Source organism: Barbatula barbatula (assembly GCF_947034865.1).
Source record: "Barbatula barbatula genome assembly, chromosome: 14".
Taxonomy (NCBI): Eukaryota; Metazoa; Chordata; class Actinopteri; order Cypriniformes; family Nemacheilidae; genus Barbatula; species Barbatula barbatula.
The window spans coordinates 12,948,503-12,976,487 of record NC_136777.1 but is presented as its reverse complement, the minus strand read 5'-3'; the positions used below and the strand labels follow the sequence as shown (position 1 = coordinate 12,976,487).

Below are 27,985 nucleotides of genomic sequence, written 5' to 3'. Positions count from 1 at the left end.
CTGGAATTTAGACAAATATTGTAAAAAAATTGTAATTTTTTTTGGCGTGAACTTTACTTCAACTCAGCAGGTGGCAGCGATGAGCGCAGAATGATTCAGTACAACACACGGCGACGCAGCACAGGAAAGGGATCGTTTGTGTATGCTTTATTGATGCAGTTTATTGTAGTTTCCGAGCAGTGTGCGGTTGTGACAGGTGTCAGATCTGTTTAGGATGCGAGGACTGAATTGTGCTGAGCTGCCTTTGTTTTGTGAAGACTTGTTTTGGGCTGCGAACCGCCATGCTGCCAAGACAAACAGTCAAGGTGGGAGGCAACTGTCTTTGAAACATACATATCAAATAACTACAAGCAACAAAAGTTCATGTTGATTACCACAGAGTAACGTTAAACCAGAGTTGATTGACATTAATTCACATTTGCTTTAAGTGTGTTCGATTAATAAACAAACCGGAAGTAATGTGGTCTCGTGAACGATCACGAATTCACTTTTTAAATGGAAATCTTAAAAAAGACCTCTTATCCTTTCTCTTTCTACTGTTTTCAGATTGGATCTACTGATTGAACTGAGCAATGTCCTTCGTGTTATCAAGCGAACTCCCAAATAGGACGAGTACAGGATCATATCAGAATGTCATGATGTGACACAGTGTGCGTGGTACAAGTGATTTTTGGACGTGTTAAGATGCCACGACTTGAAGAGGTAGCTAATGTTGCCCTTAGGGTGCCCAGTATCTTGGTGTTGGACATGCTCTATAAATGTGACGTTGATAGCTTTACGGATCATCTCAAGGCGAGGACAGAGGACATGCTCTTCAAGTACAAATATGTCATCTGGAACATATATTATTTAGGTATATGACATTATCGAGATTGAATATATTGCTATGCAATTTAAGGGACAACATAATGATTCTTTTTCGTTTTTCTTGCAGGTCACATAGTGAGCATTGTGGTATTGCTGCTTCCACTTGGGCATATTATCCAGCTGTACCTGCATGTCCTTTGTGCCCTTTTACTTTACATGGGTCATCAGATTGTCAGGTGAAAATGCCAATGCATCAACTTCAAATATTCTGAGATATGTGAACGTACAATGTGCAGTACATGTGAAATCGGAGGAGTATCATTCTTTACGCTGTTTTTGTTAACAGAGACTATGTTCAAGAGGAAGCTAAATATGGTTATGACGGTGTGCTCTTTCTGGACTCTCCAGCACTGAATCGTTTTGTGACTGCACTTACCAGTATGTGACACATATCAGAAACACTACACACAGTCATTGGTGTGGTCTCAAAATAAAAACTTTAAACTACAAACGATCAAACACAATGGCACAGACAGATGATACTAGGATACATCTCGGATAAAGATATTTGCTAAAGTGTGTTAAGACAACCACGGGTGTGGTTCATCACGTTTACAATGTTTTAAGTTTAACAACCAGAATTTTAATAGTCCTGTAGATTTGAAATTGTGCTTTCATGACTTTCAATGACCTATGAAAGCGTGACTTGTTTATTTATCGATGATTTGTTTGTGTACAGGTCAGATTATAGTCAGCACTCTATGTGCATTCCTTATGCGCACTCAACGGGTGTGGATGTTCTCGGCACACTTGCTCCCTCTTCTGGCACGAGTGGTTTCTGTCCCTCTGGACTGGCTCCTCACTCTCCCCTCCATTTCCATGATAATAACAGGGGCAGAGGTTGCAGTTTTCCTTGTCGTCAACCTCTTTGTGCCATACAGACTGGCCAGAACAGCATATAGAGCGATAATACAAATAGAGGTAAACACATAGGCATAAATATTGCTGTGAATTGTTATGAAACACATTCTCTGTTAATATCTCTATTGTTGCTGTAGGTGACTGAGTTATACAGACTTATGGCAGTCGGAGTGTCTCTCTGGCATGGCTTCGATGTGCCGGTTTTGTTCAGTGTTTTCTGGTTTGTGCTATTTGGAGTGCAACTGGTTGCCAATGTTGGCACCATCACTGCTGGCCAACAGGGACCTCTGCTTTACATCCTTACCAGGTGAACAGAAAGGACACTTACTAAATGGCTGTGTAATATAGTGGGTGCAATTCAGAGTGCATTTCTTTGAAAAAAGTTGAAATGATCTACAAAAACAGTACTAATACAAGTTCTCTTTTTTTACAGTGTATCAGAATGCTGTGCCAGCCCATACTCTCTACTTGGTTTAACATTTGTAGTATCTTATATGGCGTTGGGACTTCTAAATCTTTGTAAGTTCTACCTTGGAGGATTTGACGCTCTGCAGAACCACAATGTCATGCACAGGTAAGTGAATGTGGCTTATCATTACTATTTGTCTACGTGCATTTAAAATATTTAATTTATGGGCGCATGTGGGCATTCATTGCAGAGGTGTGACAGAGGGGGTGACTTTGCTGCTACTGGCTCTGCAGACTGGGCTGTTGGACATGGCAGCCCTGCAGCGTTGCTTCCTGCTCTTCATCATCCTCTTCATTGTCCTCACCTCCACTTTACAAAGTATGAGTGAGATCACAGAACCTGTTGTCTTAGGTCTGGGAGCCAGCAGAAATAGGTACTGACAAACTGGGCTTCGATTTTAACCTGGAGAATGCAAAGGTTTATGATCTTGTAACATTTAAATGTAAAATCATTCTCAATATTTTATAATAAGCCCCCACATTGTCTTTTTTTTCATTTCAGTGTCTCTAACGCTTGATCAGATCCATTAAATATGACGATCTTCCTTTCTCCACAGGAGCGTGTGGAAGCATTTGCGGGGATTATCTATGTGTGGGTTTCTGCTCATTTTTCCAGGATTTATGGCCTACAAAATTTCCCAGCTTTTCCACATGGATTTCTGGCTGTTGATTTTGGTTTCCAGCTGCATGCTAACATCACTGCAGGTATGCTTCGTTTCAAACAACGATTTTATGCATTTATAATCCCTTCTCCACCAATCCTTTTATACTTGTCTTCAAGGTGACAGGCACTCTGCTGATCTACTGTCTGTTCATGGTGGAGGTGTGGCGCGGTTCCGCACTGCCTGCATTGGATGAGATAGTTTATTATGTGAATGGAGTGTGTCGGGTGCTGGAGTTCACAGTGGCTGTGTGTGTGGTGGCTTACGGAGCGTGGGAGTCGCTGTGGGGTGAGTGGAGCTGGATGGGAGCGTCAGTCATTATCATCCACTCGTACTGCAATGTGTGGCTGCGTGCCCAGGCTGGCTGGAAGAGCTTTCTGCTACGACAGGAAGCGGCTCGCAAAATCAACCTGTTACCACAGGCTAATGCAGAACAGCTACAGGAACACAATGATGTCTGTGCCATTTGCTTCCAGGTAAGGCCAAATGCAACACCAGGTAAGGCCATCATTTATGATGCATCAGGATGTCTGTTTAACTCTTTCTCTTACCTGTAGGATATGACATCAGCTGTAATAACATACTGTGGTCATATCTACCATGGCAGCTGTTTGAGAAAATGGCTCTATGTGCAAGAGACATGCCCCATGTGCCATGCGTCCATCAAACCCTCCTCAACAAATCAGATGGAAGGTGCAGGTGATGCCCAGCCAGAGCAAACTCAGCAACCACCAGAGCAACAGCCTCGCCCTGAACATTCTCACCAGGAGGAGCAGGGCTCACAGGGAGATGGTCCTCACTCTACAAAAAGGACCTGTGATGAGTTTAAAACAAAATTCTCGGACAGGAATTCCAGCAAGGAAGGTCCTCAGAACTTGCTTTTCGGGGCAAATGGAGATTCCCAAGGGTTGGAACATCCTAGTTGCTCAACAGAGCAGAGCCCTTTACATGAGAAATGCAAGGATGCTATGGATGAGACTCAGGAGCTCAGCGATGCAAACTGAAAAGAAAAGCACAGTCATGGCAGTAAAACAGACTGTGAGTATGACAGACAGAAATCTTTCTCTGGAGGATATGAAGCACAGCTCAGAGAAAGTGGGACACGCTCAGAGTAAGCCGTAACGGTACAGAGTTGCAAATAACGTACGGACATGTACGAGATTACAAGATTATTATTTGCAGAGGACTATTCATCAAGGTGATTGTGTGCTGGGACCCATGAAATCACAGCTCCTGCACAGCATTAGATTATAGACATTTATAAGAGATAAAATGTCAGACAAGATTGTCCAGTTGAAACGGAAGACTGAAAGCTTACAAAACTCTGGATAAATGTGGTTAAAAATATTACTCACAAATTCATTCAGGCAATTACCTTGACTTTTTTTATTGGGGGATGTTGTTTTACATACAGGTTTTGGTGAGTCAATTTTCATGACTGTCAATTTACATAATGGAGAATCATTGCTAACTGTGCCTCTGTCTTTTCTGTATTGCACCATTATGTACGTATGTTTGAGCATAAGTGATTGTAAAAAAAAAGGCGTCATGGTCATGATGAGTATTCTCAGTTACATTGTGAATGTGGATGAATTCTGACCAAATTAATGGATAATAAACAGCTGCACTCAGTGCACAAAGCAAAGGTTACTGTTAATGGAGAAAATCCAGTTAAGGGTGTTCTTAAATGACCACATTGGAAGATACAGGTTGTATTACTCTGTGGTTAAAATCTTGCCCAGTTTCGCTTCGAACTCTTGTGGAAAAAGGCATTTGTAGAGACAGTTTTGTATCCAAAACTCACATGCGCTCCAAACTGTTTATTACCATATTTGGAATAAAATATCAACCACCCAAAAATATGACCACTTTGTCCATTAAAGGGATAGTTTGAAGTTGGTAACCTAACAATGGTGGCATCATTCACTATTGTATTGTCACAAAACCAGTGTGACCGGGTGCCAGTTAACATTCTTCAAAATATCCTCTTTTGTGTTCTGTGGAAGAAAGTTATACAGGTTTGGAATGGCAAGAGGGTGAGTAAATTATGACATAATTTTCATTTTGGGGTGAACTATCACTTTAAAGGAACAGTTAACCGAAAAATGAAACTTCTGTCCTCATTGACTCAGTCTCAGGTTGTTCCAAATCTGTATAACTGTATTTGTTCTGAGGAACACAGTGCAATATATTTGGAAGAATGCTTCTAACCAAACAGTTCTTGGCCACCACTGCCTTCCATAGTAGGGAAATATCTGTATACATTTCAAAAGTATGCATTTTGAAGAATGTAGCAAAGCATCAGTTCTGGCGCACTTTGGACTACCATTGTAAATTCTTCCTACTGTGGTTGTTAATGGTGGCCAAGAACTGTTTGGTTACAAGCATTCTTCCAAATATCTTTCACTGTGTTCATCAGAACAAAGACATTTATACAGATTTGGAACAACTCGAGAGTGACTAAATGAAGACAGAAGTTTCGATTTTGGGTGAACTATCACTTTAAGGGACATTTTATAGCAAACATACACGGGTAAAAATAATCTAAAGGTAAAAGATTTAAATGTATATAACTATTATAAATATTACAAGTTAAAACACATAATACGTCTGTAATACGAACAAGCACGTCAAATAGAAAACGAGTTGTCATCCAGGACGCACGGTGGCGCTCAAGACAATATTGCGCTTTAATTCGCCATTTAATCAAAGGGATTAGAAGGAGCTCCCAGAATGGCTCACAACAAGCTCACGGACATCTTGTCAGCTCAGACAAACTGAAAGAGAATTGTACACACATCAGGTTTACAGTCAACGACAGGGATCAGGGCCTGTCTGTAGTCACACGTTTTATTTACATATCATTAAACGTGTACGTTTTTAGGCATTGCATGTTTTGACGACTTTAATGTCAGGCTTTTAGCTAGGTAGCTGGCTCTCGGGTTTGCTCACGTATTGAGAAAAGGAGAGATATACAGGGCGCTAGTTATTGAAGAGCCACTACACCCAGTGCGAAGATGGCGCTTAAACGAATCCAAAAGGTAAGTGTACTGTAATCTAATATAATCTGTAAATCGGAACGATTAGAAGCCCGGGTATTATTAAAGATCAGCGTTTGCGTTATTTATTGTCCGCGAGCGTGTTAGCTAAACGCCGAGTTAATATCAAGCAACGTCAATGTATTCTCTGCCAACACAAGCTATGGGCGAGTTGGCTTTAATAAAAAATAACGTTATAGCAAAAAATGTCACCCGAACTGCGTTTTAATGCACTGGTACAATATATGGGGTTTATATGTAAAGAGCTCGACGGCTAAAAATTACTACAACTATTACGGCAAACAAAAGCGGTGTCGTTTAATTACGTTAACAAGGCTATTGAAATGTTTATCTAATCAATTATTTGTGTAGATATTATACGTAAAGTCGCTTTATTTAACGAATCTTAATGGCCTAAAACCTGTTTTCTCAATTCAACCGGATTGGTGGATTAAATGTGATTCTAACCATTTGCAGACTATCAATGTTTGTGTGTTTGCTTTATATTTATGCGTACGGTCATATCTGTGTGATTTGACCTCTTTAATGCTGCCTATTCATCAGTTTAACTCCCCTTAAATGACTTCAATGTGTCATTTGGATTTGTTGTTATCTTAAAGACTTTTACGGCAATATTGTCAAGTAAAACCTCGAAACGTAATCTCCATGTGCCGGTTGAGCAATGGAAAAGCTCTAGAAAGATAATACAGCCCAGGTGTCTTCCCACTCACTTAGACATGTAAAAATAAAAATAAATGCTGCGCTATTAATGTGGGGAGTGGAGGGGGACATGCCTATGGACTCATTCAGGTTGTGTTGCAGCCCTTCTCCCTCATGACCCCTCTGGATCTATAAATAAACTGCTGCAAAACATTCTATCTGCCGGTTTCATCTTGCTGACACTTTAGCAATAAAAGAGCCGTGGGCCACTGCTGACCCTTCATAGGTTGTGGAGTGCTTGTTCTATACGTTTTCGAGGAGATTACGTGAGAAAATGGGTATCGTGTCCAGATTTGTGCTTGACGAATTCTTCCTGGCTCTTTCCTGTAGGAATTGACTGATTTGGCACGTGATCCTCCTGCACAATGTTCAGCAGGTCCAGTGGGGGATGATGGTGAGATTTCAGACTTCATACATATTGCGGAATGTATGGTTATGCATATTTATTGTATACTGAAGTACATACATTCTGTTCCTTAGTGTTCCATTGGCAGGCAACAATCATGGGGCCTGTGAGTAAAATAAAAATTGCTGTAGAACATTGTTACAAAAAAGCGTAATATTAGCATTCTTAGTTTGCTTGTTATATTGCAGCATTATTTAATTACAAAATTGTTACGTTATTAATTAAATGGTGAATGTACTTAAGATGTTTATTGTTCTTTGTGTTAATACAGAATGAAAGTCCATATCAGGGTGGTGTGTTTTTCCTAACCATACACTTCCCAACAGATTACCCCTTTAAACCACCAAAGGTGAGGTTTTCAAAATGTATTTGTGTTTTGTTTTTGCCGTGCTGCTTGTTTGTTTGTATAACATTCTTATATTTCCGTTAGGTTGCATTTACTACAAGAATCTACCATCCCAACATTAACAGTAATGGCAGCATCTGTCTGGATATCCTCAGGTCCCAGTGGTCACCTGCACTTACAATTTCTAAAGGTACACAGGCAATGTTAAAGCAGATAGGAGTTTGACTTCTGCTTTTAAATAGAAAATTACCTGTTTCAATAGACGGACACTTAGCCTGAATACTTAAAAGTAAAAAAAATATTTTACTCCTTAATCTTTCAAGAATGTTGGTAACCAAACTATATTTACTTAAATTGTATGGATACACAATTACTGAGACATTTTTGTCATATAGAGGTTTTGAATGACATAAGGGTGACTAAGTGATTACCGTATTGTTTGTCTGTCAAATATCTATCGAAGAAAGATGACGTGCTCACATTATTCTACGTGTTCTCTTTGCAGTTCTCTTGTCCATCTGCTCACTCTTATGTGACCCTAATCCAGATGACCCCCTTGTGCCAGAGATTGCCCGAATTTATAAAACCGATACAGAGAAGTACGTACAACCTTAATCATACACGCCTCTTGATTTCTTTTCTGGAAATGGACAACTTCTTGCATAGGTTACTTGTTATATGTACAGATCACGAGCCACAGAAAATGTAACCTTTTGCAAAATCTTATGTCACCCATTTTTCTTGAGAGATGTAGTTGTGGACATCATTTTAAACCACTAGGATTACTAGGCCAGAAAGCGGTTTTATTATACTGTGTCAAAAGGTAGCGACTTAATATAAATATTTGTCACGCTGGTACATATATTTACTAATAAATAATGCATTCAATCATCAATAATGCATTTCATCTACTGTATTTTGACACAAAGTATTATTTAAAGGATTTTGTCTAACACAACATGCTCTATCAGGTATAATAGAATGGCAAAGGAATGGACAGAGAAATATGCCATGCTGTAGGTGAAGCAAAACTCTTCATTGTGAACATTAGAGGTACTGTAGAGTGAAGCTCTGCAAGCAATGTTGCTTCCTGTGTGGTACAGCATGAGTGTGTGGCCACAGCAGGTGTGCATAACTAATATATGCCAGCACATATTTTCTGAAACAAAGTGCAAAAAAGTTTTAACACGAACAGTCAGATTATCAAACCCTGAACTCGTATGGTTTCTTTTATCTTTCCCAAATACGGCTGCTTCTTATGATTGTTAGGCTAGATTGTTACACCATATAACAAGCATGGTTTTAATCAGTTATGTTTTAAAGCAGCATTGTTTATTCATCCAAAATGGGTAAGTCATATATAAAAAATATTAGAAGCAATGACTTACTAACTGGTTTGAAACTAACAATCTCGGACTGCATTTTGGAGGCCATGGCTTCATTAAGGTTCCATGCAGTCACAATCCACTTATGTTTTTTCTGTCTCCTCCATTGCAGATACAACAGAATAGCGCGGGAATGGACTCAGAAATATGCCATGTGATGTTGGCTGGATACATTTATAAACTGTTTGTTCTCTCATGTTTTGGACACCGTTGCAAGACCATATTTTCCCATCTGTCTCTTATGGAGGCACAAACCCAGTTTTCTGCTTAAACAGGAATGCAGGCCTGCTCCTGGCCTTTCCATACTTCAAAGTTCAAAGACTCCATCAATTCAATGGAAACTCTTTTCACACTCGGCTCTGAATCTCTTAGATCACTCTACCAATCAAGTCCTCTCACTCCACAACACATGCCATGCCTGTATGATCACGGTGTGTTCTCTCTGGGACTTGCGGAGAGAGAATGGCTGTTTTGCTTCTATGGGGTCTTACTCCTGACATGCATGCTATCAAAGGAGAAAAGACCATTTGTTGTACAACGGTGGGAGTTTTGGACCGTTTACTATATTCTGTTGATTGTAAAGATTTGCAGCATCAGCTCTCGGCCCAGCCTTTCACAGCTGTGGCACAAAAATACAACTCAAGTCGATTGGCTTAAATGTCTATTTAAAATCCTGCCACATTTTACCCCTCAATAAAGATGAATAACTCATTATACCATGTGGTTCTGTTTTTCTATTCAAATGTATGTTTTTTTGTTATACACTATTCTGTTTAAATTGAAACCTGTTTGATTGAGTAGTTCACATTTAAAACTTTAAGCAAAATATAGAGTGCTGACTTATCAGTTTAACATTCAGTTCTGAGAATGGGACATTATTCAGGTCAGGATGAACCTTAAGGCAAATTGCCGAAAAATAGGGGGAAGGTTAATGGAGGGTATGTATGTGTCGTCACTTTACCAGGTGAGCACACCCCCTTGGGTGGCAAAATGACTGATTACAATATCAGGAAACGTGGATAACTATACGCCGTATAGTACAAAAAAAGTACAGCTTAAAGTTTTTCCCAGAAATGATGATTTGAAAATAAATATTCTTTAGAGTAGTCGGTGGGAGCATTTTGGCTTAAGTCGGACATAGCAAAAGGGGGCGGGCTTTGCAAAGGGTCAATTCCGCGCAACATTTCAGTGTCCAGTAACGACCTCATTCATTTGTAAGTCGTTGGATCACCGTCGAGGCGAGCTGCTTGTAATTTCAGCAAATAATTGCGTGTTTTAGACCCGGCTTCCATGTTTCTCCTATTCTCCTCAGCCATTTTGCTTTGTGTTTTGCCACCACTCAGGGGTGCGTGTCCCGACATATTCACGTGGGGAAAGTGACGTCACTGCATACCCTCGTAAGATAAACTTAATAAAACATTTAAAACAATATTTAAAATAAATATAATTGCAAAGCATTACAGATTGAGATTTAAGGTGATTCTATGTCACATGTTGTGAGAAAGTACAATATTTTCAGTTTCTGTATTAGTTGGTAGGAAGATCACAATTTACAGTGAAAATGTAGCGAGACTGAAAGCAGGGTTACACTTCTGGCACAAAAGTCCCATATTTTAATTTATCTTTTTTTCCCATAGTTCACGTATATTTAAGTATATAAATAAATAAATATATTTTATTATGTAATATGGTTTAACCGTGCGTCGTCACCGGAAGTTTGCGTTAGAGAGATCAGCTGATCGCTCTTTAGCTTCTGATCTCAGTCGTGAACTTTCAGTATTAAATGATAACGTCGCGTTATTTCACGTTATAAACCAGATATGACTATGTCATTGTTTCCATGACCCGTAGACATGAATTATATAGCATGGTCGATCGCGTGCCTTTATGTTTTGGATGGTCTGCTTCTTGGCGCATTTGCATTTGAAATTAAGAGTCCTGGGGTTGACAGCATCTCTCTGAATGGCAAATGGAACCTGATGAACTCAAACTCATCTTTCTCTCTCAGTGCAGATGTACCGGGCTGTGTTCATACAGCTCTGCAGCGTCAGGGGTTTATTTCGGTATGCAACAGACACACTTTTAACACATTGTCATTGATAGCAGTCTAAATACAGTTTATTGAAAAAATTCAACAGGATCCGTACTACCGGTTTAATGATCTGGCTTACAGATGGATATCACTTGACAACTGGACTTACACTACATCATTCTCACTTCCTGCTCATGTCAGGTAAATCATATGTCCTGCTAAACTCACCACTTCATTTCTATCACAAACCTAGGGCTGGACCTGGTTAACAATTTAATGTCGTGGTTTATTATACAAACAATGCAGTCTAAAAAACGAACAGATTGGAGCACGGTTCATTAATGTTACTGCTGTATGTTTTTTTACAGAGGGAAAGAGAAAGCTGTTCTAGTGTTTGAAGGAGTCGACACCATTTCCACCATTTCTCTCAATGGAGTCATCATAGGAAAGACAGACAACATGTTTCGTAGATATGTAAATGAATAAAGAATAGATTCATTTTTTTAAATAAATATTCAGTTCATCTATCAAACCATCCTTATTTTTCTGCCTTGATATATATAAAACATTGTTACAAGGGGGTTATTATAAATGTGACCCTTGAAGAAAACATGAACCCATAATATTTTTTCTTTTTAGGATTTTGAAGTTACCGGATTACTCCAAGATCAAGATAATCTTCTTCAGGTGTGGCTCACGTCAGCTGTGATTTACGCGTCTCAGAGAAGCCATGCCCACACTCCATACAGGGTGCCACCTGACTGTCCTCCACCTGTACAGAAAGGAGAGTGCCATGTTAACTTTATTAGAAAGGTATATGTCAAATTACATTTAGACGTCTAAAAGGCCTTCTCTTTTGTTTGCCTCACTGTCCGTTTGTGTTTTTCAGGCTCAGAACTCATTCAGCTGGGACTGGGGTCCTTCTTTCCCCACTCTGGGCATCTGGAAGGGAGTTCGTGTGGAAATCTTTAACACTTTTAGGCTACAAAGTTTCACCACCAGTCCGAAATATGGTATGGACGTAGATTCATATGAAAGATAAGGAAAGCAGAAAATGTGTCTGCACACATGCGTTACAAACATGTTGTGGTTAACAAATAATAAAAATGCAATTTTTGGAAAATTATTTAATACAGATCAAGCAGTAGACTGTTTTATTAGTCCAAACACTACAGAGAATGTTAATCTCTGTATACATTTTTCTCCATGTCCAGACGCAGATCATTCGAGCTGGTATGTTGAAGTGGAACTGTTCTTCAATGTTGTGGTCCTGTCTAAAGGCTTCGTCCGTTTATTCATACCATTATTAGATTCAGAGGCAGAATTTCAGCTGTCTCTTACACCAGGACAGAGTAGAAAGTCTTTTGTTCTTCAGGTCAACCAGGTGAGATGCATTTGCATGATGATTACCATCCATATCATTCAACATTTTGGAGGACGCAGTCACATACTGTACAAATGATCATGCCTGATGTGTTCACTTTAAGAATGCCAATATCACGTTTTGGTGGCCTTTCGGACATGGTGATCAGTTTCTCTATGACCTGAACATAGAGATCAACTTTGAGGGTGGAGAGACATTTAATGCAGAGAGAATGGTAACTCTTTCTCTGTTCTGTTTAACTTAACGTCTTGCTTTTATCTGCATCATTTCATCGCTGTTCTTTTTTGGTGCTACAGGTTGCTTTCCGCACTGTGGAGTTGGTCCAGGAGCCAATCCCCTCCTCCCCTGGCCTCAGCTTCTATTTCCGAATTAATGGAAAACCAATTTTCCTAAAGGGTTCAAATTGGATTCCGGTTCACGCTTTTCAGGACCAGGTTACCACTGACATGTGAGATAGCAATTTCAATAACCAAATGGAATTATCTAAGCTTATTTAAATTTCTTTAAATTTGTTTTGTATACGCATACATTTGTCTTTCAGGATCACGATCTTGCTCCGGTCCGTACAGAAAGCAAACATGAATGCCTTAAGAGTGTGGGGTGGTGGAGTTTATGAACAAGACATCTTCTACACTCTGTGTGATATGTATGGAATAATGGTAAAGCCTTGTCATATGACATCATCAGCCTGTAACATACTTTGGATGCATTCTAGATGTGATTGATTTAGTTATTCTGTTGCTCTCATGTCAGATATGGCAGGACTTTATGTTTGCCTGTGCGTTGTACCCAACAGAGAAGGAATTTATACAGACAGTGAGGACAGAGGTCACACAGCAGGTCTGCACAATATATGAAAGTGTATATATATTTATAAATATGTTATATGTTTACCTTAAACAAATTCATACGCTAGTGGTTTGCTTTTAATAAAAACATACTTGTTATTTAGGTACGACGGCTGAAATCTCACCCATCTGTCATCATTTGGAGTGGAAACAATGAGAATGAAGCTGCCATAGCAACCAACTGGTTTAACATAACTGTTGCAGAGCGACCAATTTATGTGAAAGATTATGTGAATCTCTATGTTGACAATATCAGAGACATTGTACTGCAGGTAAGAGACATTTCCGCACAAATTCACCTTAATCTACACAATAATAAGGATGGTAATATATACCATGGCACTGAAATACAAGTAACTTGATTTCAATGTGGTCTTGTCTGGTTTAATTCAGGAGGATAGTACTCGTCCTTTTATAGTATCCAGTCCCACCAATGGCATAAAGTCTGAAGAGGAAGGCTGGGTGGCTCGTGACCCATATGACCCCCACTATGGGGATACACACTACTACAACTATACTAGAGATTGTTGGAACTGGAATGAGTTCCCTCGCACACGTTTTGCTTCAGAGTATGGCTTCCAGTCCTGGCCCTCATTGTCCACTCTGAGTAAGGTAACAAACACCATTTCAAAACTGCAAGACTGCAAAACACTCATTTACACACAGGGGCTATATAATGTCATATGTACTGTACCGTTGGTGTTTGTGATCTTTGTAGGTTTCAGTGCCTTCAGACTGGGATTTCAACAGTGATTTCTCAGCTCATCGGCAGCACCACCAAGATGGAAATCAGCAGATGCTTAAGCAAGCGGAAATACATTACATCCTGCCCAACAGCACAGACCCAGTGCAGAGATACAGAGACACCATTTACATCACTCAGGTGACCATGCACGTATACTAAATGTAAAAAATGAGTACATCCTGGATTTTTGCTTCTGGAAAAACACTAGTCATGGGCTGGTTTACACAGGTGACGCAGGCTCAGTGTGTGAAGATACAAACGGAATTCTACCGCCGCAGTCGCAGTACAATCGTAGACGGCAAAGGTCATACGATGGGTTCCCTTTACTGGCAGCTCAATGACATCTGGCAGGGCCCTTCCTGGTCCTCTGTAGGTAAATGAATGTACACTACTACTGTACACTAAATTGGCATACTTGTTGAATAAAGGGGTCATTTGACGCGGCTAAAATATTATTGTTTTCTTTAGATGTAAAACAATGTGTAAACACTATTTAAGGTTTAAAATCACTGTATTTTCCACATACTGTGCATGTTTGTATCTCCTCTTTGCTCCGCCTTTCTGAAACGCGCTGATATTTTACAAAGCTCATCGCTCTGAAAAGCGAGTTGTGCTATGATTGGCCAGTTCACTAGTGGGTAGTGATTGGTCGAATACTGCACGTAAATGTAACGCCTCTCTTAACCAAACATCCATATATATCATACAGAGTTTGTGCAAGATGGAAGCAAGCTCGCATTACAGAAGGGAATGGTAACATAATAAATATTCTTCTTGATCAACCATTGTTACGTCATGTCTCGTCAACAAAGACAATAAACCCCATTACAAACACGACATTTGTTGCCTCTAGTTGGAACAGAATTACTGATTATTAGGACTTATGTTGTCTTTTTTTTCCACGTTGCGTGCGTGTCTGCATCTGCAGATCACACATAGAAACAACAACATCAAACTCAACTCGCGTTAGTCTTTTACAATGAAAATATACTTACATATATTCTTACAATATATTACTTGTGAATCTGAAGCACCAGACAGTCCTTGCAGAGTTTTAACTGTTGGAATTTCCCCACTTTTTAACAAAAGCTTCCGTGCATAGCCGGTCTTAATCTCTCCCAGGTTCTTGAAGCAATCATCCGTGAAATGCACTGCACACACTTGAATATTCGGACTGTTTTCTGGAATAGTATTGTACATAAAAGGTAACCATTTGTTGTTAGTTTCCTCGTTCCTTTGGAAGGGCAAACAAAGGGGCTTTTGTTTCGCAACGAAACGCACATCGTCGCCACGACATTGACTGCGCCCGCAACGGTACAATAAGTTGTTACGAACTGCATTGATTCGCCGGGGTGTGGTTATGCGAGGTGTTTCAGGCAGGTCTGGGTGAGCATTCGCTGCTAAATAAGATACATCCCATGTTCCGACACTTAAATTTTCGCAATTTTACGTGTCTAATAAATGCATGGGCAACTTATAACACACCAAAGACAAACACATATTTCCGGCGTATCACCCCTTTAAGAACTACGTTAGTGGTCATTTGTTTGGTAAAAAAAGTTTATTAGGTCAAAGAATGCTATATGGCTGAATATTGTGTGTCTTTGCAGAGTTTGGTGGTAAATGGAAAATGCTACAGTATTGGGCTACAGATTTCTATGCTCCTGTGCTCTCAGTTGGGGTTGAGAATATTGGAGATATTCTGATATATACCATCTCTGATAGCCATACTGGGGAGCACAAAGTCAAAGCCAAGGTACAGTAGGATGTGTGTGACTTATATTTGTTCACAAATAGGTTATCCCTCAAGTTCTTGTAGATTGTAACTTACTCTGTTGGTTGGTATGTTCTACACAGTTTTAATTCCAGCTCTGTTTGCAGAGCAGAAATACACATCTAGATATCATTTTTATTAAGCATTCATTTTATTAAGCCCATTCATGTAGTACCATAAGCACTGGACCTAGTGAACTGGTGTTTTAATGCAAATAAAATTTTCTATTATTTCCATATTATATTGTGTTTATATTTGTTCTCTGTGCACAGGTGGAATTATACAGCTGGAGCAGCTTTGATGCTGTGTGTTCTTTAGAATCGAACTGGACTACAATAAAAGAGGGAGAAAGCACTCTGGTATTTCAGCGGCCAGTTTCTGCTGTACTGACAGAATGTGGGAACTGCACTCGACGCTCCTGTGTCGTCACTTTTCATCTCAGCAGTCCTAATGGTGAAATGATCGGCCCTCAAAATCACATGTTCCTCAGCTATCCACGATATGCGGAGGGCTTTCAGAAACCCAACATCACGGTATGAGACTCTTTTTTTTTTTTACACACACCCCCACTTCACCAAATTTACATTTTTTCTAATTAGTTTATTTCTAAACGCTTAAACAAGCCTGACTAAAATTAAGGTTTGTATTGTTTTACAGTTTACTGTGAAAGATGCTGAAATTGTACAGAATTATGCTGTGACTCTACACTCCTCTTTTCCTGCTGTATATGTTTGGCTGGATGTTGATGATGTTCCTGGTCACTTTAATGTCAATGGCTTCTTGATGCTGTCTCAGAGTCTGACAGTTATTTTTGGTGCATGGAGAACCACTACTGTTGAGGAAATCACTGCTAAGCTTCATGTCACATCTCTCAGAGATGTCTACTGATTTTGTCTGTGTGAACCTGTCTAAATGATGGCCTCTAAACTGTTAAATCGTTTTTAATATATATTTTTATACAAAATGAATATATATGTCTAATTGTGTATATATACACATGAGTTTTTATAAGGGCATATGTTTGTAAAGCCATGTAAAACACACCGTATGTTATGACAAAATATATCAACACTTCCTTCTGAGATCGCATTTTGTATTGTTTTTGATAGAGACATAATTTGGATCATAGATAAATTATCTCAGGGTTTTCAATTGTGAAACAATGTTGTGAGGCAGTATTTTTTGTATAATAACCCATAAAGAATATGTTTAGATCAAGGAAGTCAGTCTAAACATTGACAACTACGACTATTCAATAAATGCTGGTAATTTGTCATCCCATCATTTTTTCCTACTGTTCTTACTTTGTCTCTGTATCTGCTATGTTGAAAAGAAGATTTAAAGTGATAGTTCACTTAAAATGAAAATTCTGTCATTTACTCACTCTCCTCGTTTCAAACCTTTGACTTATTTCCTCAGAACACGTAAGATATTTTGAAGAATGTTGGTAACCGAACAGCACTTGCCCCCATTTACTTCTATTGCATGGACACAAAACAAAATATGTTTGAGTCATTTTTCTGACGGAGAGATAGATGGGTCTAAACCCTGGATTTGGATCAAACAAAACATAAGTTGTTTTGGTCAGAAGAATGACCCACAATGTATTTTAAACTGATAAAAAACGTGTTACACAACTTGTTTATTTTTTGTAATATTTGTTATTTCTTAATAAAAGCCGGCAAATCATCACTTTGACATACATACTGAAATTCAGAGGGGAGACTGCAAGGGGAGATGAGGCAATTCCAACGATATGGATGTGACATTTTGCATTATGGACGTGACATAAAAATGCTCAGAGAATTAATTTAGTTACCAATATATTGAACCATCTGGTTATATTTGACTTAACCCTTGTTGATGGATTCTAAACATTAAAAAGTCAGTCCATGAACAAATGTTCTATTTAAAAAAGGTACATAAACATGCGTTATGGATTTGACAAAAAGGCACTGTTTTTGGGAGTCGACAAACCTTGTAGGATTTCTGTAAACTAAGATGCACAATCCTGAAGCAATATCAACGAATGTAGAGATGCCTCTTAGAACAAAAAAATGTTATTTTACTGTCCATTTATGAGGAATATGTAGCCTTATGGATGTGACAACCCCCAAAATAGCACCTACTATGAAAAATCATGCTCCAAAAATCAAATGCTTTACAAATTTGAAGAGAGATCTCACAAATGTATTTTAACCACCACATGTTAATATATGTGCTGTAGCCGCAGTAAAAACGTTGGTAAAACCTTCATTTTGTCATGTGAAGGTTAGCACGGTTGCCCATGAACTGAGACTTACCTGAACACGTTGGCAGGAGGTTGAAAAAGCGTAAACAAAGACTTCATTGAGGATGGCAGCAGTTCCTCGGCGTCAGTAAGCATCTCTCGGGGCGTATTGTATCTCTGCAAATATTAGCAAATCCTAGAAGTATTTCTACTCCCAAGTCAGGGAGATTGCACTTCATTCTCGAAAAGGAAATGAAAGAACTGGATCTTCATTTATGTACCTGTGTTTTTTTTACGCGTTGAACTTGACGCCGAATGCCTTGTAACTTAAAGCTCGTTCGGACAGTTGCGCCGTGAAGCCTTTTTAAACCGAAAAACGGGAACATGGAGGATCGAGTTATGAAAAGTGTTTTACATTTCTACGGTGAGAACAGTTCGCTTCACACGGAAAACTTGGAAAACTTACTGCATCTCATTACAAGCAGACGCGCGGCATCTATCGACAGTGACGCAAACCCACTGAGGAATAAAGAGGTGCGTGCTTACGTAGTTTTGCGTTAGTAAGTGGTAATAGAAATAATTCTTTCTCTTGCTCTTCTCGGTGTAGTGTTTGTCATTGCCCGAGCTGCTTTTGGGCTTTGGGTTTGGTAACGCTTCAGCAGTCAGTTTGGATGATCTGGAGTTGATGTGTCCAGCTATTCTCACTCAGATCTTGCTGCCTACCTGCCCCTACACATCTCCATCAGACAATGCCACTGACCAAAAAGGTGAATACAATACTGCTCTTACCACCACAAACGCATTCACTGGCATCTAAGTGGATGTTGCTGACAGATGTGCTGTATAGAGTGTTGAAAGTCTATCCGATGAAAGAGAACTTGGAGATTACAATGTAATGTGAAGCCAAAAGTAGCCTATCGATCTCATCATTTTGAAGTTACAGAATGGTCCCATACTGATTATGAAGTAAGACAAAGACTTGATTCTGGTTTATTGGATAAAATGCCTAATATTCTCACAAGCATGTTCAGGAATTATTGTAAGATATGGGGTGCAATCGATGTTAACAATGGTGTTGTTGTTCTCTGTTTACTCTGACTTATTTTATCAGGGGACAGAACTTTATAGCCTGTGTCTCTCTTGTAACATTTAGGAAAAAGTAACCCTTTGTCTGTTTCCTTTTTCATATGGTAATGACACGCTCACCTAGACAACAGCTGGTTTGGGTTTCTGTATTGGAACACAGTACAGAAGAACACATCTTTGTTGGTGTTATTATGCAAAATATGCATAGAGCCATCACAAACTCTTGCTTTTCTTCTGCAGTTTGGGGTTATGGGTTCCTGGCTGTGACTATGATAAACCTTGCGGCTCTGTTAGGGTTACTTCTGGTGCCTTTCACAAAGAAAACCTATTTTCCAAAAGTCCTGACGTTCTTCATTGGACTTGCCATCGGAACATTGTTTTCAAATGCTGTATTGCAACTGATCCCAGAGGTAAGAATCAGAGACTACAATATGGACTTTAGGACACAGTGAAAATTACCATGATAAAAGTGGAATTTGTAGATCTTCAATTTTCTTCTTGTTTTCCGATTGTACAGGCACTCGGCTTAGATCCCAAAGAAGATAACTATGTGCTGAACGCTGTTGGGATTTTTGCTGGGTTTTATGTATTGTTCTTCACCGAACGAGTTTTAAAGATGGCCCTGAACGCTGATACAGAGGTAGCAACTGTGACTTGTTTTGATATCTCTCAGTGGATTAGATTCAGCTGGCTGTTGGCCTAACTCAGTCGTTCTTCTTCCAATGCAGCTTGACCACGGTCATTTTCCTCCTCTGCAGTCAGCTGATATCCCTATCACAACCTTCAGCAATGACATTGTCATAAACAACATCAGCAGTGACATCATTACAAACAACACGCCTCATCAAATCAACTGTAATGAGAAGTTCAACAGTCCAAGTGAAAGTTCAACCAGTGAACAGGTAACAAAGCCTTTTTGTGTACATTATTTATAACAAATATATGTTCATTTAGAAATACTTCTCTGTGGTTCTCCTTTACTGAATATATAATACAAGTCTTTTTTGTGTTGTATGTGTGCAGAATGCATGCGTGTTGTGGGCTTGCCATTGGCTGAGAGGAGACCGAACGGCTAATATTAAGACTGTGGCATGGATGATCAGTCTTAGTGATGCCCTCCATAACTTTATAGATGGTCTGGCCATTGGTGCGTCTTTCACACTCTCCCTGCTCACCGGCTTCAGCACCTCAATTGCCATCTTCTGTGAAGAGTTCCCGCATGAGCTGGGTAAAACCATAGAGGATCATTCACCTTCTCAATCCGTACTAATATATCTGAAATATCTTTTCCAAACGGACAAATGTGCTGTGTCTCTGTAGGTGATTTTGTGATACTCTTGAACTCTGGAATGAGTGTGGCCCAGGCTGTGTGTTTTAATATGCTGTCAGCTATGTGCTGTTATCTTGGTCTAGCATTGGGGATCGTGTTGGGCAGAAGTTTCGCCCCAAATGTTATCTTTGCTATTGCTGGTGGAATGTTCCTCTACATCTCCCTTGCAGATATGGTGAGACATCGCATGCCTAACTGTATTAGCTTAAAGATCAATTCAAATCTGCTTCTTTTCTTATAAATGGGAACTGACGGGATTTTAAGGTTTGCTATATAGCTCCTGTGTGCTTTGGTTTTGTATTTCTTTCAAAGCGTGAACACGTCATTGAAAATAATGACTGGTACAGTCTTTGACATTCCTTCTTTTGTGTTCACCAGAAGAAAGGAAGTCACATTGGTGTGGAAGGACACGAGTAAATTATGACAGAACTTTCATAAATGGGTGAAACATTCACAATATTTCCTGTTTTGACAGTTCCCAGAGATGAACAGTGTCATGGCAGCACATACCAGAGGCTGTCGAGGAAGGCTTGTGTTCTTCCTGATCCAGAATGCTGGACTGCTCACTGGATTTGCTATCATTCTGCTTATTACCATGTTTGCTGGAGACATCAGTCTGGGGTAGAAAGACAAGAAACAAAGAACTTTTAGTTCCGGAAACCAAACTTTAGATTTAGGTTTTCAGTTTGTATTATATACTGTACAATATATATACTTTACTGGTGAAAAATTACAATCAAATGGTTCTGGAAAACCCATTTCATAATACTGTATAGTGGGAATTTTTCTAACGCACTTTAGTGAGTGTGTCTGGTGGGAGTTGGCAACAATACCCCGCTGTGTGTGGAGGAATTCCTTAGTGCCAGTGACAACCTAGCACAGAGAATGTGAGTAGCTTTGTAGTTTGAAATGTCAGTAAGCCAGAGACCTTTTATATTATGTCTACACAGTATGTTAGTTTGCTTTTCTCTTTCAATAGCCTGTGAGTATCTGCGTTTAATATAAATCACGTTATTGGGGGAAAATACTGTGAATTTCAACCTTGCTAATATTATTTGTTTGATGTAAAATGGTAAAAGTACAGTATACTAAAACCTACCTATTTTTAATCTGCATCAATTCTTATGTTCTAAAATAAAGTGTGATTGAACACAGAAACAAATGCCCAAAGTAATTTTACAGATGTCTATTGCAATATGAAAAGATACCCGGGCCGGCAACATTCCATGACTTGTCACAGTGTTGCATAGTACATTCTTAATCTCAATCCCGTCACAATGTAACATGCTGTGCATGCTGTTTGGAGTTCAGCAGAAACTGAAAAAAGCAGGAAAAACTGCGCACCAAACCCTTCTCAGGTTTCAGTTCACATTCAGTTTAAATGGGAAAATTGGTTCAAATGCAGCATAATTGATGATAATTATGGTGGGCCTGAGTCAAGGGGAGACTGACCTTCAATTGCAGCAAGGTAATCTGATTATATACTTTAAAATAGGTCTATAGCCTATGTGTCTTAAAATGATAAAAGGAAAACATTGATTTATACAGCTACAGAAAAAAACAAAGACCGCTCCAGTTCTGTCTTTAATCACCATTTCTGCATGTATTGTGGCAATACCAGTCCAGTGTGCTGACAAAAGAGAAACAGTCTCAAAGAATCTCTAACCTCCATAAATTCACCCAGCAACAATATGAAAGACCGAGACAATGCCAGACACATGAAAGTAAAGAAAATCAGGAATACTCCATTAGGCCTATATTTACATTTCTTAACTCATCATGAAATAAATATAAAACAGTTTTGTGTTACAAAGAGATGAATTTTTTTCCTCTGCAGTAAAAAAGATCTAAAAACGTATATTTTTGTTTTGACCAGTTTGATATACTTTTATTTGAGTATTTGGGAGAAATGTTGGCACTTAGTTAACAGAAGGAAACAAAATCGACAATTTTACTTAAACACGTAAATATAAATTGAACATTCAGAAACAAAAGGTCTCTTTTTCCGCGGCTGTGTTTCTCTTGACCAGACAGATGTACAGTATTCCTCCTGTCCAGTAGATGGCCGTAGTGTTCCCTTTAAGCCTGTCCTCCAACGGGAAGAAAAGCAACCGTATTACAAAAGTAAAGCATTTATTTTAAAAAGGCCACATACAGTACAGGTATGTTTCTTTATTTATATTTTATAAAATAATAACAATAAAACATTGTTTTAAAAAGGTTCATGATTTAAATCTTCTATCTTAAAGGGCCGTTTTAGTAGTAACGTTAAATTGATTGTGCTGCTCCGAGCGCTTCCGTAAATACACAAATACTTATATATATAACTTACTCTTGTTGTGAAATCCTCAGTCGTCGAGTAGAGGTCAATAACGGTGAATATCTTCTTATCAGAAAACATTTTGATGATCGGATAATTTGCTTATAAGTTACTGTGCCGGTCTTTACTGCTTTGTCTTACTTGTTAAGTTACATAGATACAAATCATTGATTCTGTCAATCAAATGAATTTTATACGAAGTGACACGATTTTTACACTTTCTTTGTATTTAGTTTATAAAATGTTTGACTGGATTTGTTAGCTGTTGGAATTCCTAACAGCTTATTTATTTACAGAAAGGACAATTATAATTTGTTTAGTTGTTTTATGAGTAACGCCGTGTTATTTCTGATGTCATGCTTGATTTGAAGGTCATGGCTGAGGTAAAGATTCGTCGCTACCATGAAGATGATGATGAGGATGTAAAGGAGATTTTCACCCTGGGTATGAGCGAGCACATCCCATCGTCCTGCATGCACGTCCTCAAACAGCCCCTTGCTCAGATGTTTCTGGGATGTGTTTTTTTAGCATTACTGACCAGCTCAAAGTCCATTCTTCTGCCAGTGTTAGCAGTCACTCTCCTTTTGGCTGCAGGCAGGCAGAGCGTGAACTACATGTTCACCAATTACATTAAGACCTCACTTGATCGAGATCTCAACCACATACGACAGACCTACCTGGAGCAACCCAACGCCTGTTTCTGGGTGGCTGAGGTCCAAGGTCGTGTCGTGGGTACGGTTGCATGTATACCTGCAGAGAACGCAGCGAACTACCTGGAACTAAAGAGGATGTCAGTGAGAAAGACTCACCGGGGGCAGGGGATTGCCAAAGCATTGTGTCGTGTTGTTGCAGAGTTTGCTCGTGAGCGTGGTTGTGGAGGAGTGTTGCTTCTCACTTCGGTCGTGCAAATAGATGCACAAAAGCTCTATGAGAAGATGGGCTACAGGAAAGTCAGAGAAATGGATGTTCCAGAGTTTATCGCCAAGCTGACAAATTTTACATTACTTGAGTACCGGCTTGACCTGAAACGTCACCTTTTCTGAGGTTAAGGGTACACCGATATCAACGTTTTCCAACAATCCAGCCATTTTTTTCAAGTATTGTTGATCACTGCTGAATACCATTGTTGTCCATGTGGTGTCTACCTCTGTTTGAATTATAAGGAAAAAACTTAATATTCAATCCTAAATTATTTTTAAATGATTTCTACATATGGCTTCCATTTCATATTTTTTGTCCAGGTTGATTGGCTTTAACTGCTATGTATTAAAATAAATCAAGGTATCACAATCTTGTTTAAGCACTGGTGACCTGACATAATATTAAGTGTGTATTGCTCTAGAACTCATTTATATTCATCAACACAACAATAGTGGAGTTAACTGTAAAGTATTGGTAGTTGAGAGACATGTTTGTCTTGAAAATATCAGATGGTATTTAATTGGAACTGTATTTTGATTAAGTATCATGTTTTCCCCTTATGTAACATTTTAACTGTTTAATGGTGTAAAAAGGACTTTACTGGACAATTATGCCTGGCTTAGCAAAGCTTACTGTATATAAGAAATAAGTACCTTCTGTTTCTTCAGTATCTACTGTTCACCCTCAGCTGTATTCTTATAATGCTTATTTACAAAATAATAATTTGTTCATTCTACATCGGTAACCAGAATTATTTATTTTACTTTAGAAGATTGAAAAATGTGATTGCTTTGTGATTGTAACATTGAATGGACCTTTAGCATGCAATGCAACATGCAGTTAAAGTGATTTGTTCTAATGAGAAAAATGTGATTGTCAATAAAATAAACTAATAAACACTTTTCTACATAAAATATATTTTGTCTTTTTAGTTACAAATGTTTGTAATGTTGTGATATTTCAATGGCAATTGTTTATTTTGGGGAGTTGATTTGCAATGTCATTGGTCTCAAATTGTAAAGATTAAAATTATCATAAAATAAATTCTGTTTGTATATTATATAAAATGCTAATCGCCTAGTTTTGAGTCCGCTCATAACTCAACTTAAAGTGACAGTTAACCCAAAATACAAATTTTATCATCACCCTCTTGTCATTTCAAACCTATATAACGTTCTTTCTTCCACCGAACAAGAAAGGAAGATATTTTGAAGAATGCAATGGTTTATGTCCATACATTAAAAGTGAATGAGTGTCGGCGCAGTTCGGTTATCAACTTTCTTAAACATATCTTCTTTTGTGTTCTGCAAAGAACGAAAGTCATACAGGTTTTAACTGACAATGAACTGTGTTAATACATAAGCTGAGTTAATACATGATACTTGAGTATTAGCTTGATACTTACATTATTTTCTTTTTTTTTTGAGAACAGGGATTGTGTGCAGAGAAACATAAGGTGATGCCTAAACCCATATGTTGGTATAATTTCATCATTCCCATGATTCTCTATCCAAGATGGCTGGTATCAGATCCACCCTTCTATCAGGATGCAGATAACACTTCTGTGAGGAAGATATACTCTACCGGCTATAGAGAGCATGCTGGGACTGTGTATCTTCTCGCCCTAAGGCATGGATTCAAGATGCACTGTGGAATCTTCATTCTCATCCAATTTCTCTTTGGATGATTCATGTTCTGCATTAAAGGTGTTGTTTGGGTTATGCTGGCTGGTTGCGTGCATCAGGGGATCCTACATGAAGACTGGTTGTCCGAGTTGGTTTTGGTTAGCAGAAGTAAAAGGGTGTATTGTCGCCACGGTGGGCATTTTGCCTTGTGTGAAGGAGCCAGGTGCCTGGGAACTGAAGAGGATTTCTGTAAAAAAATATTTTGGTGTGTTCTTTGCAAAACAGCCAGATCAGGTGAAGTGGGTGGTTCTTTTCACCTGTATGGTCCAGTCTGATGCTCACAAGTAATATGAATTGGATTTATAAAGGAGAAGGGGTTTACTTCTAGGCCGATCAATCCAAGTAGGAGGTGTTTAAATATGGACACAGGATTAGTGTCACGTAATGCAACATAAGAGATGAAGAAGTAAGTATTTAACGTATTTAACATGAAGAAGAATTGTGTGTTGTGTAATGTGTTAAAACAGGCATTTTTATACTGAGAAATATGAAGAACTAGGCTATAAAAAACATCTTTATATCCCCTTACATTTCTCCCATTCATATACAGTATATCTGACGTTATGTAAATGAACACTAGTGCAATCAAATATTTGTTTCATATCGTAAATAGTCGATATATCGTAGATTTTCTTGCCACGTTCATCATATCCAATGAGGCCGTCCGTGGCCGCTGTGTGTAGCTCGCGCTGTGTGTGACGTAGCGCTGCTCAGGAAGCGGCTGTCTTATACACATTGTATGGGAATAGATTCAACACGCTCACTGATAACAGCATCAAACAAACCTCGGTAAGTGTCAATGCATGTTTTGTAATAAAGAGCATAAAAGAAAACATAAGTAGCGTATTGTCCTCATTTCTTTACGTTTGTATATTACTCATAATTGACTGTGCGCTGATATTAAAGCGTGTATAATAGGCGGTGGCTGCGGTGATCGATTACAGGATTGCATGCTGCTGTGTAAGCATTTGACGTCCCACTGAATTAACTGTTTATTATATTTAGTGTGAAATGCTTTACTAATGACATTAGTAAAGATGTTATTACTCGTTCTCTATTTGTTTGTTGATATGGGGGGGGGGGGGGGGGGGCTGGGGGGGCAGGTGCCGCGTCAGTTTGCATGAGAAAAAATCACGCCACTCATTCAACGAGCACCCTCCCATCTTATTTTTATGTTATATTTGTATTCATGCCTTAAGTAGACAGGATCCAGAAAGACACTGTTGATCATAATGGTTTCTATAGTCTGTTTATTATATAAACTATGCAATTGTTTTTATCTAAAGAATAAATGTGACACATACGTTTTGCCTCTCTCTCTATATCTCTACACGGGAATATGTTATAATCTTTATGGCTGGAATACACTACAAGACTTTTAAAATCTGAACAGATATTTTTTAATAGACATCTACACTTGCAGACTTTTTGAAAGGTTCAGATAGAAACACACTGATCAAATCTGTAGACTGGAACAGACTTTCTGCAACAAGTCCAGACTGAAAATCTGAGCAAAGGTCTTTTAGCCTTAAGCTTACATTTTCATAGAAAGGTAATTTTAAATAAAATAGACTAAAAATTCCAGCAAATGTTCAGCAGTAATGAAGACCAAAAACTATAGCTGTTGCACAGATTTTCCCATGTCAAATATTCTCTATTTGAGGATATTCCGCTCAATACTGCTTGCCACTGAATCACATACAAAAAATATTAAATTCATTGCTCATGGCTGTGATCCGACTAAAGGTTATTGGCTAAAAGGATAGCCCTTTTATATGTCCCGCCCAAACTTCCTGTTTTAACAGGAAATAATAACACAAGACAGAGTTCTGTGCTTCTCTAGTGATTTATAGGGTCTTTAAGATGCCGGTCCTTTGAAGAGGTTGAAAGCAGACTAGCGTTCTCTATCATTGAGATCACACATGTGATATGCACAGTTTTGCATAGAAATTAATAGAAAAGATGCTACTCACCCGTATATAAGATTTATTTGTGAATGAGATGAGGATCTCCCCAGCCAGATTGTACATTGGTTTTTGTGAGCAGCACAGCATTTTCAGCTTTGCATCTGTCCCTTCTAACTGTATTACACTAAACAGTGAACATGTTACACACATCAGCATTTGCTATTTGTGTGCAGAGGCTGTATAAAGCACATAAGCCCAGGGCTTCAGAACTGCTGTAGTTTATAAAGAGTGTTAATCCCCTTTGTGTGTATGTTTGTCGGTGTGCTGAGGTTTTAAGCACCTCTCTTCACTGAACTCGAATACTGTTTTCGGCTCTGTGTTAGAAGCTGCGTCACATTCAGGCAGGCCAGAGAAGAGTCTGAATAGAGAGTCGGTCTTAAAGAGACCTGCAGCTTTTAAACACAGTCTTAAAGAGCCATCAGCAGAAGGCTAACGTTTGTGAGTGAATAGGCCCGTGCTACTTTCTGTTCAGGCACTGGGAACTGCAAGCGAGGGAGTGGCGGTACAGCATTGCTTTGAGTTATCCACTGGTGAACAAATAATAGAACAATGTACAGTCAGGTAAAACCCTGATAGGTTGATCATGGTAGTCTTGCAAGATATTTATTTTGCTATAATGAACAACTGACCATACACTACATCATTCCTGTTTGTCAAGTGGTGACGTAAGGAATACAGTTTCCATTAAATATTTATTTGAGTTTAAATAATTTCAGTATGTGAGAAGAGAGAATTGAGGGAGTCACCTGTATCATGCACAAAAAGGCAAATCAATTATCTGTTGGGGAAAAATGTAAAGGTTCATTGGATCTTTACCAATGTGTATGGTTTCTATAAACTATAATTGTAAGTGCAGTATAGCTACATTGTACATATATGCTACGTGTTGAGTGTGTGTATGCACATATTT

The 27,985-nt window shown here is 38.8% G+C and overlaps 5 protein-coding genes and 1 long non-coding RNA gene across 12 annotated transcripts; 5 read left to right on the top strand and 1 right to left on the bottom strand.

The window, feature by feature from the left end:
- The first annotated feature begins 85 nt into the window (after positions 1–85).
- Positions 86–5,392, top strand: LOC306903695 (RING finger protein 145). 2 transcript variants are annotated; one of them, XM_079473068.1, is made up of 12 exons: positions 86–305; positions 547–702; positions 793–853; positions 935–1,043; positions 1,154–1,245; positions 1,547–1,788; positions 1,866–2,035; positions 2,162–2,302; positions 2,388–2,570; positions 2,754–2,901; positions 2,978–3,334; positions 3,416–4,724. In XM_079473068.1, the coding sequence occupies exons 2-12, from the start codon at positions 685–687 to the stop codon at positions 3,860–3,862; spliced, it is 1,968 nt and encodes a 655-aa protein (XP_079329194.1). In that variant the 5' UTR covers positions 86–305; positions 547–684; the 3' UTR covers positions 3,863–4,724. The 2 variants fall into 2 exon arrangements, with proteins under 2 accessions (XP_079329194.1, XP_079329193.1); XM_079473067.1 differs by having other exon boundaries at positions 547–853; positions 3,416–5,392.
- Positions 5,393–5,515: 123 nt separating this feature from the next.
- ube2d3 (ubiquitin-conjugating enzyme E2D 3) lies at positions 5,516–9,469 on the top strand. Of its 3 annotated transcripts, XM_079473064.1 has the most exons (8): positions 5,559–5,899; positions 6,947–7,010; positions 7,097–7,128; positions 7,294–7,371; positions 7,453–7,558; positions 7,874–7,967; positions 8,340–8,421; positions 8,866–9,469. In XM_079473064.1, exons 1-7 carry the CDS (start codon positions 5,876–5,878, stop codon positions 8,386–8,388), a joined length of 447 nt encoding a protein of 148 aa, XP_079329190.1. In that variant the 5' UTR covers positions 5,559–5,875; the 3' UTR covers positions 8,389–8,421; positions 8,866–9,469. The 3 variants fall into 3 exon arrangements, with proteins under 3 accessions (XP_079329192.1, XP_079329190.1, XP_079329191.1); XM_079473066.1 differs by lacking the exon at positions 8,340–8,421 and having other exon boundaries at positions 5,516–5,899; XM_079473065.1 differs by having other exon boundaries at positions 5,576–5,899; positions 8,340–9,469.
- A 992-nt stretch (positions 9,470–10,461) lies between these two features.
- manba (mannosidase, beta A, lysosomal) lies at positions 10,462–17,227 on the top strand. 2 transcript variants are annotated; one of them, XM_079472305.1, is made up of 17 exons: positions 10,462–10,816; positions 10,892–10,986; positions 11,154–11,259; positions 11,425–11,598; positions 11,675–11,798; positions 12,000–12,169; positions 12,273–12,383; positions 12,466–12,617; positions 12,711–12,828; positions 12,923–13,009; positions 13,122–13,289; positions 13,411–13,629; positions 13,736–13,900; positions 13,991–14,135; positions 15,373–15,518; positions 15,809–16,069; positions 16,194–17,227. In XM_079472305.1, exons 1-17 carry the CDS (start codon positions 10,607–10,609, stop codon positions 16,422–16,424), a joined length of 2,682 nt encoding a protein of 893 aa, XP_079328431.1. In that variant the 5' UTR covers positions 10,462–10,606; the 3' UTR covers positions 16,425–17,227. The 2 variants fall into 2 exon arrangements, with proteins under 2 accessions (XP_079328431.1, XP_079328432.1); XM_079472306.1 differs by having other exon boundaries at positions 10,468–10,816; positions 10,927–10,986.
- On the bottom strand, positions 10,852–27,272 carry LOC306903269. Its single transcript, XR_013787534.1, has 3 exons — positions 27,082–27,272; positions 20,693–20,798; positions 10,852–11,557 (listed from the first exon to the last, which is right to left on the bottom strand). It is a non-coding gene; the product is annotated as an uncharacterized lncRNA (long non-coding RNA).
- Positions 17,848–21,337, top strand: slc39a8 (solute carrier family 39 member 8; the record flags this gene model as incomplete). 2 transcript variants are annotated; one of them, XM_079472307.1, is made up of 8 exons in its annotated part: positions 17,848–18,300; positions 18,374–18,533; positions 19,093–19,262; positions 19,370–19,492; positions 19,581–19,754; positions 19,876–20,080; positions 20,173–20,357; positions 20,658–21,337. In XM_079472307.1, 8 exons carry the CDS (start codon positions 18,151–18,153, stop codon positions 20,805–20,807), a joined length of 1,317 nt encoding a protein of 438 aa, XP_079328433.1. In that variant the 3' UTR covers positions 20,808–21,337. The 2 variants fall into 2 exon arrangements, with proteins under 2 accessions (XP_079328433.1, XP_079328434.1); XM_079472308.1 differs by lacking the exon at positions 20,173–20,357 and having other exon boundaries at positions 18,151–18,300.
- LOC306903268 (putative N-acetyltransferase camello) lies at positions 22,243–24,333 on the top strand. Of its 2 annotated transcripts, none has more exons than XM_079472309.1 (2): positions 22,243–22,344; positions 22,874–24,333. In XM_079472309.1, exon 2 carries the CDS (start codon positions 22,877–22,879, stop codon positions 23,543–23,545), a length of 669 nt encoding a protein of 222 aa, XP_079328435.1. In that variant the 5' UTR covers positions 22,243–22,344; positions 22,874–22,876; the 3' UTR covers positions 23,546–24,333. The 2 variants fall into 2 exon arrangements, with proteins under 2 accessions (XP_079328435.1, XP_079328436.1); XM_079472310.1 differs by lacking the exon at positions 22,243–22,344 and adding an exon at positions 22,423–22,557.
- Positions 27,273–27,985: the final 713 nt, after the last annotated feature.

What these genes read in the sequence shown, in the direction of transcription:
- LOC306903695 (XM_079473067.1), top strand. Translation starts at nt 685, where the DNA reads ATGCCACGACTTGAAGAGGTAGCTAATGTTGCCCTTAGGGTGCCCAGT. An exon ending in CTGGAACATATATTATTTAG is followed by an intron (nt 854 to 934) that starts GTATATGACATT and finishes TTTTTCTTGCAG; the next exon opens with GTCACATAGTGAGCATTGTG. An exon ending in TCTGTGCCATTTGCTTCCAG is followed by an intron (nt 3,335 to 3,415) that starts GTAAGGCCAAAT and finishes TCTTACCTGTAG; the next exon opens with GATATGACATCAGCTGTAAT.
- ube2d3 (XM_079473064.1), top strand. Translation starts at nt 5,876, where the DNA reads ATGGCGCTTAAACGAATCCAAAAG. An exon ending in CGCTTAAACGAATCCAAAAG is followed by an intron (nt 5,900 to 6,946) that starts GTAAGTGTACTG and finishes TCTTTCCTGTAG; the next exon opens with GAATTGACTGATTTGGCACG. An exon ending in TATAAAACCGATACAGAGAA is followed by an intron (nt 7,968 to 8,339) that starts GTACGTACAACC and finishes ATGCTCTATCAG; the next exon opens with GTATAATAGAATGGCAAAGG.
- manba (XM_079472305.1), top strand. Translation starts at nt 10,607, where the DNA reads ATGAATTATATAGCATGGTCGATCGCGTGCCTTTATGTTTTGGATGGT. An exon ending in CACCACCAGTCCGAAATATG is followed by an intron (nt 11,799 to 11,999) that starts GTATGGACGTAG and finishes CTCCATGTCCAG; the next exon opens with ACGCAGATCATTCGAGCTGG. An exon ending in TTGTTCTTCAGGTCAACCAG is followed by an intron (nt 12,170 to 12,272) that starts GTGAGATGCATT and finishes GTTCACTTTAAG; the next exon opens with AATGCCAATATCACGTTTTG.
- LOC306903268 (XM_079472309.1), top strand. Translation starts at nt 22,877, where the DNA reads ATGGCTGAGGTAAAGATTCGTCGCTACCATGAAGATGATGATGAGGAT.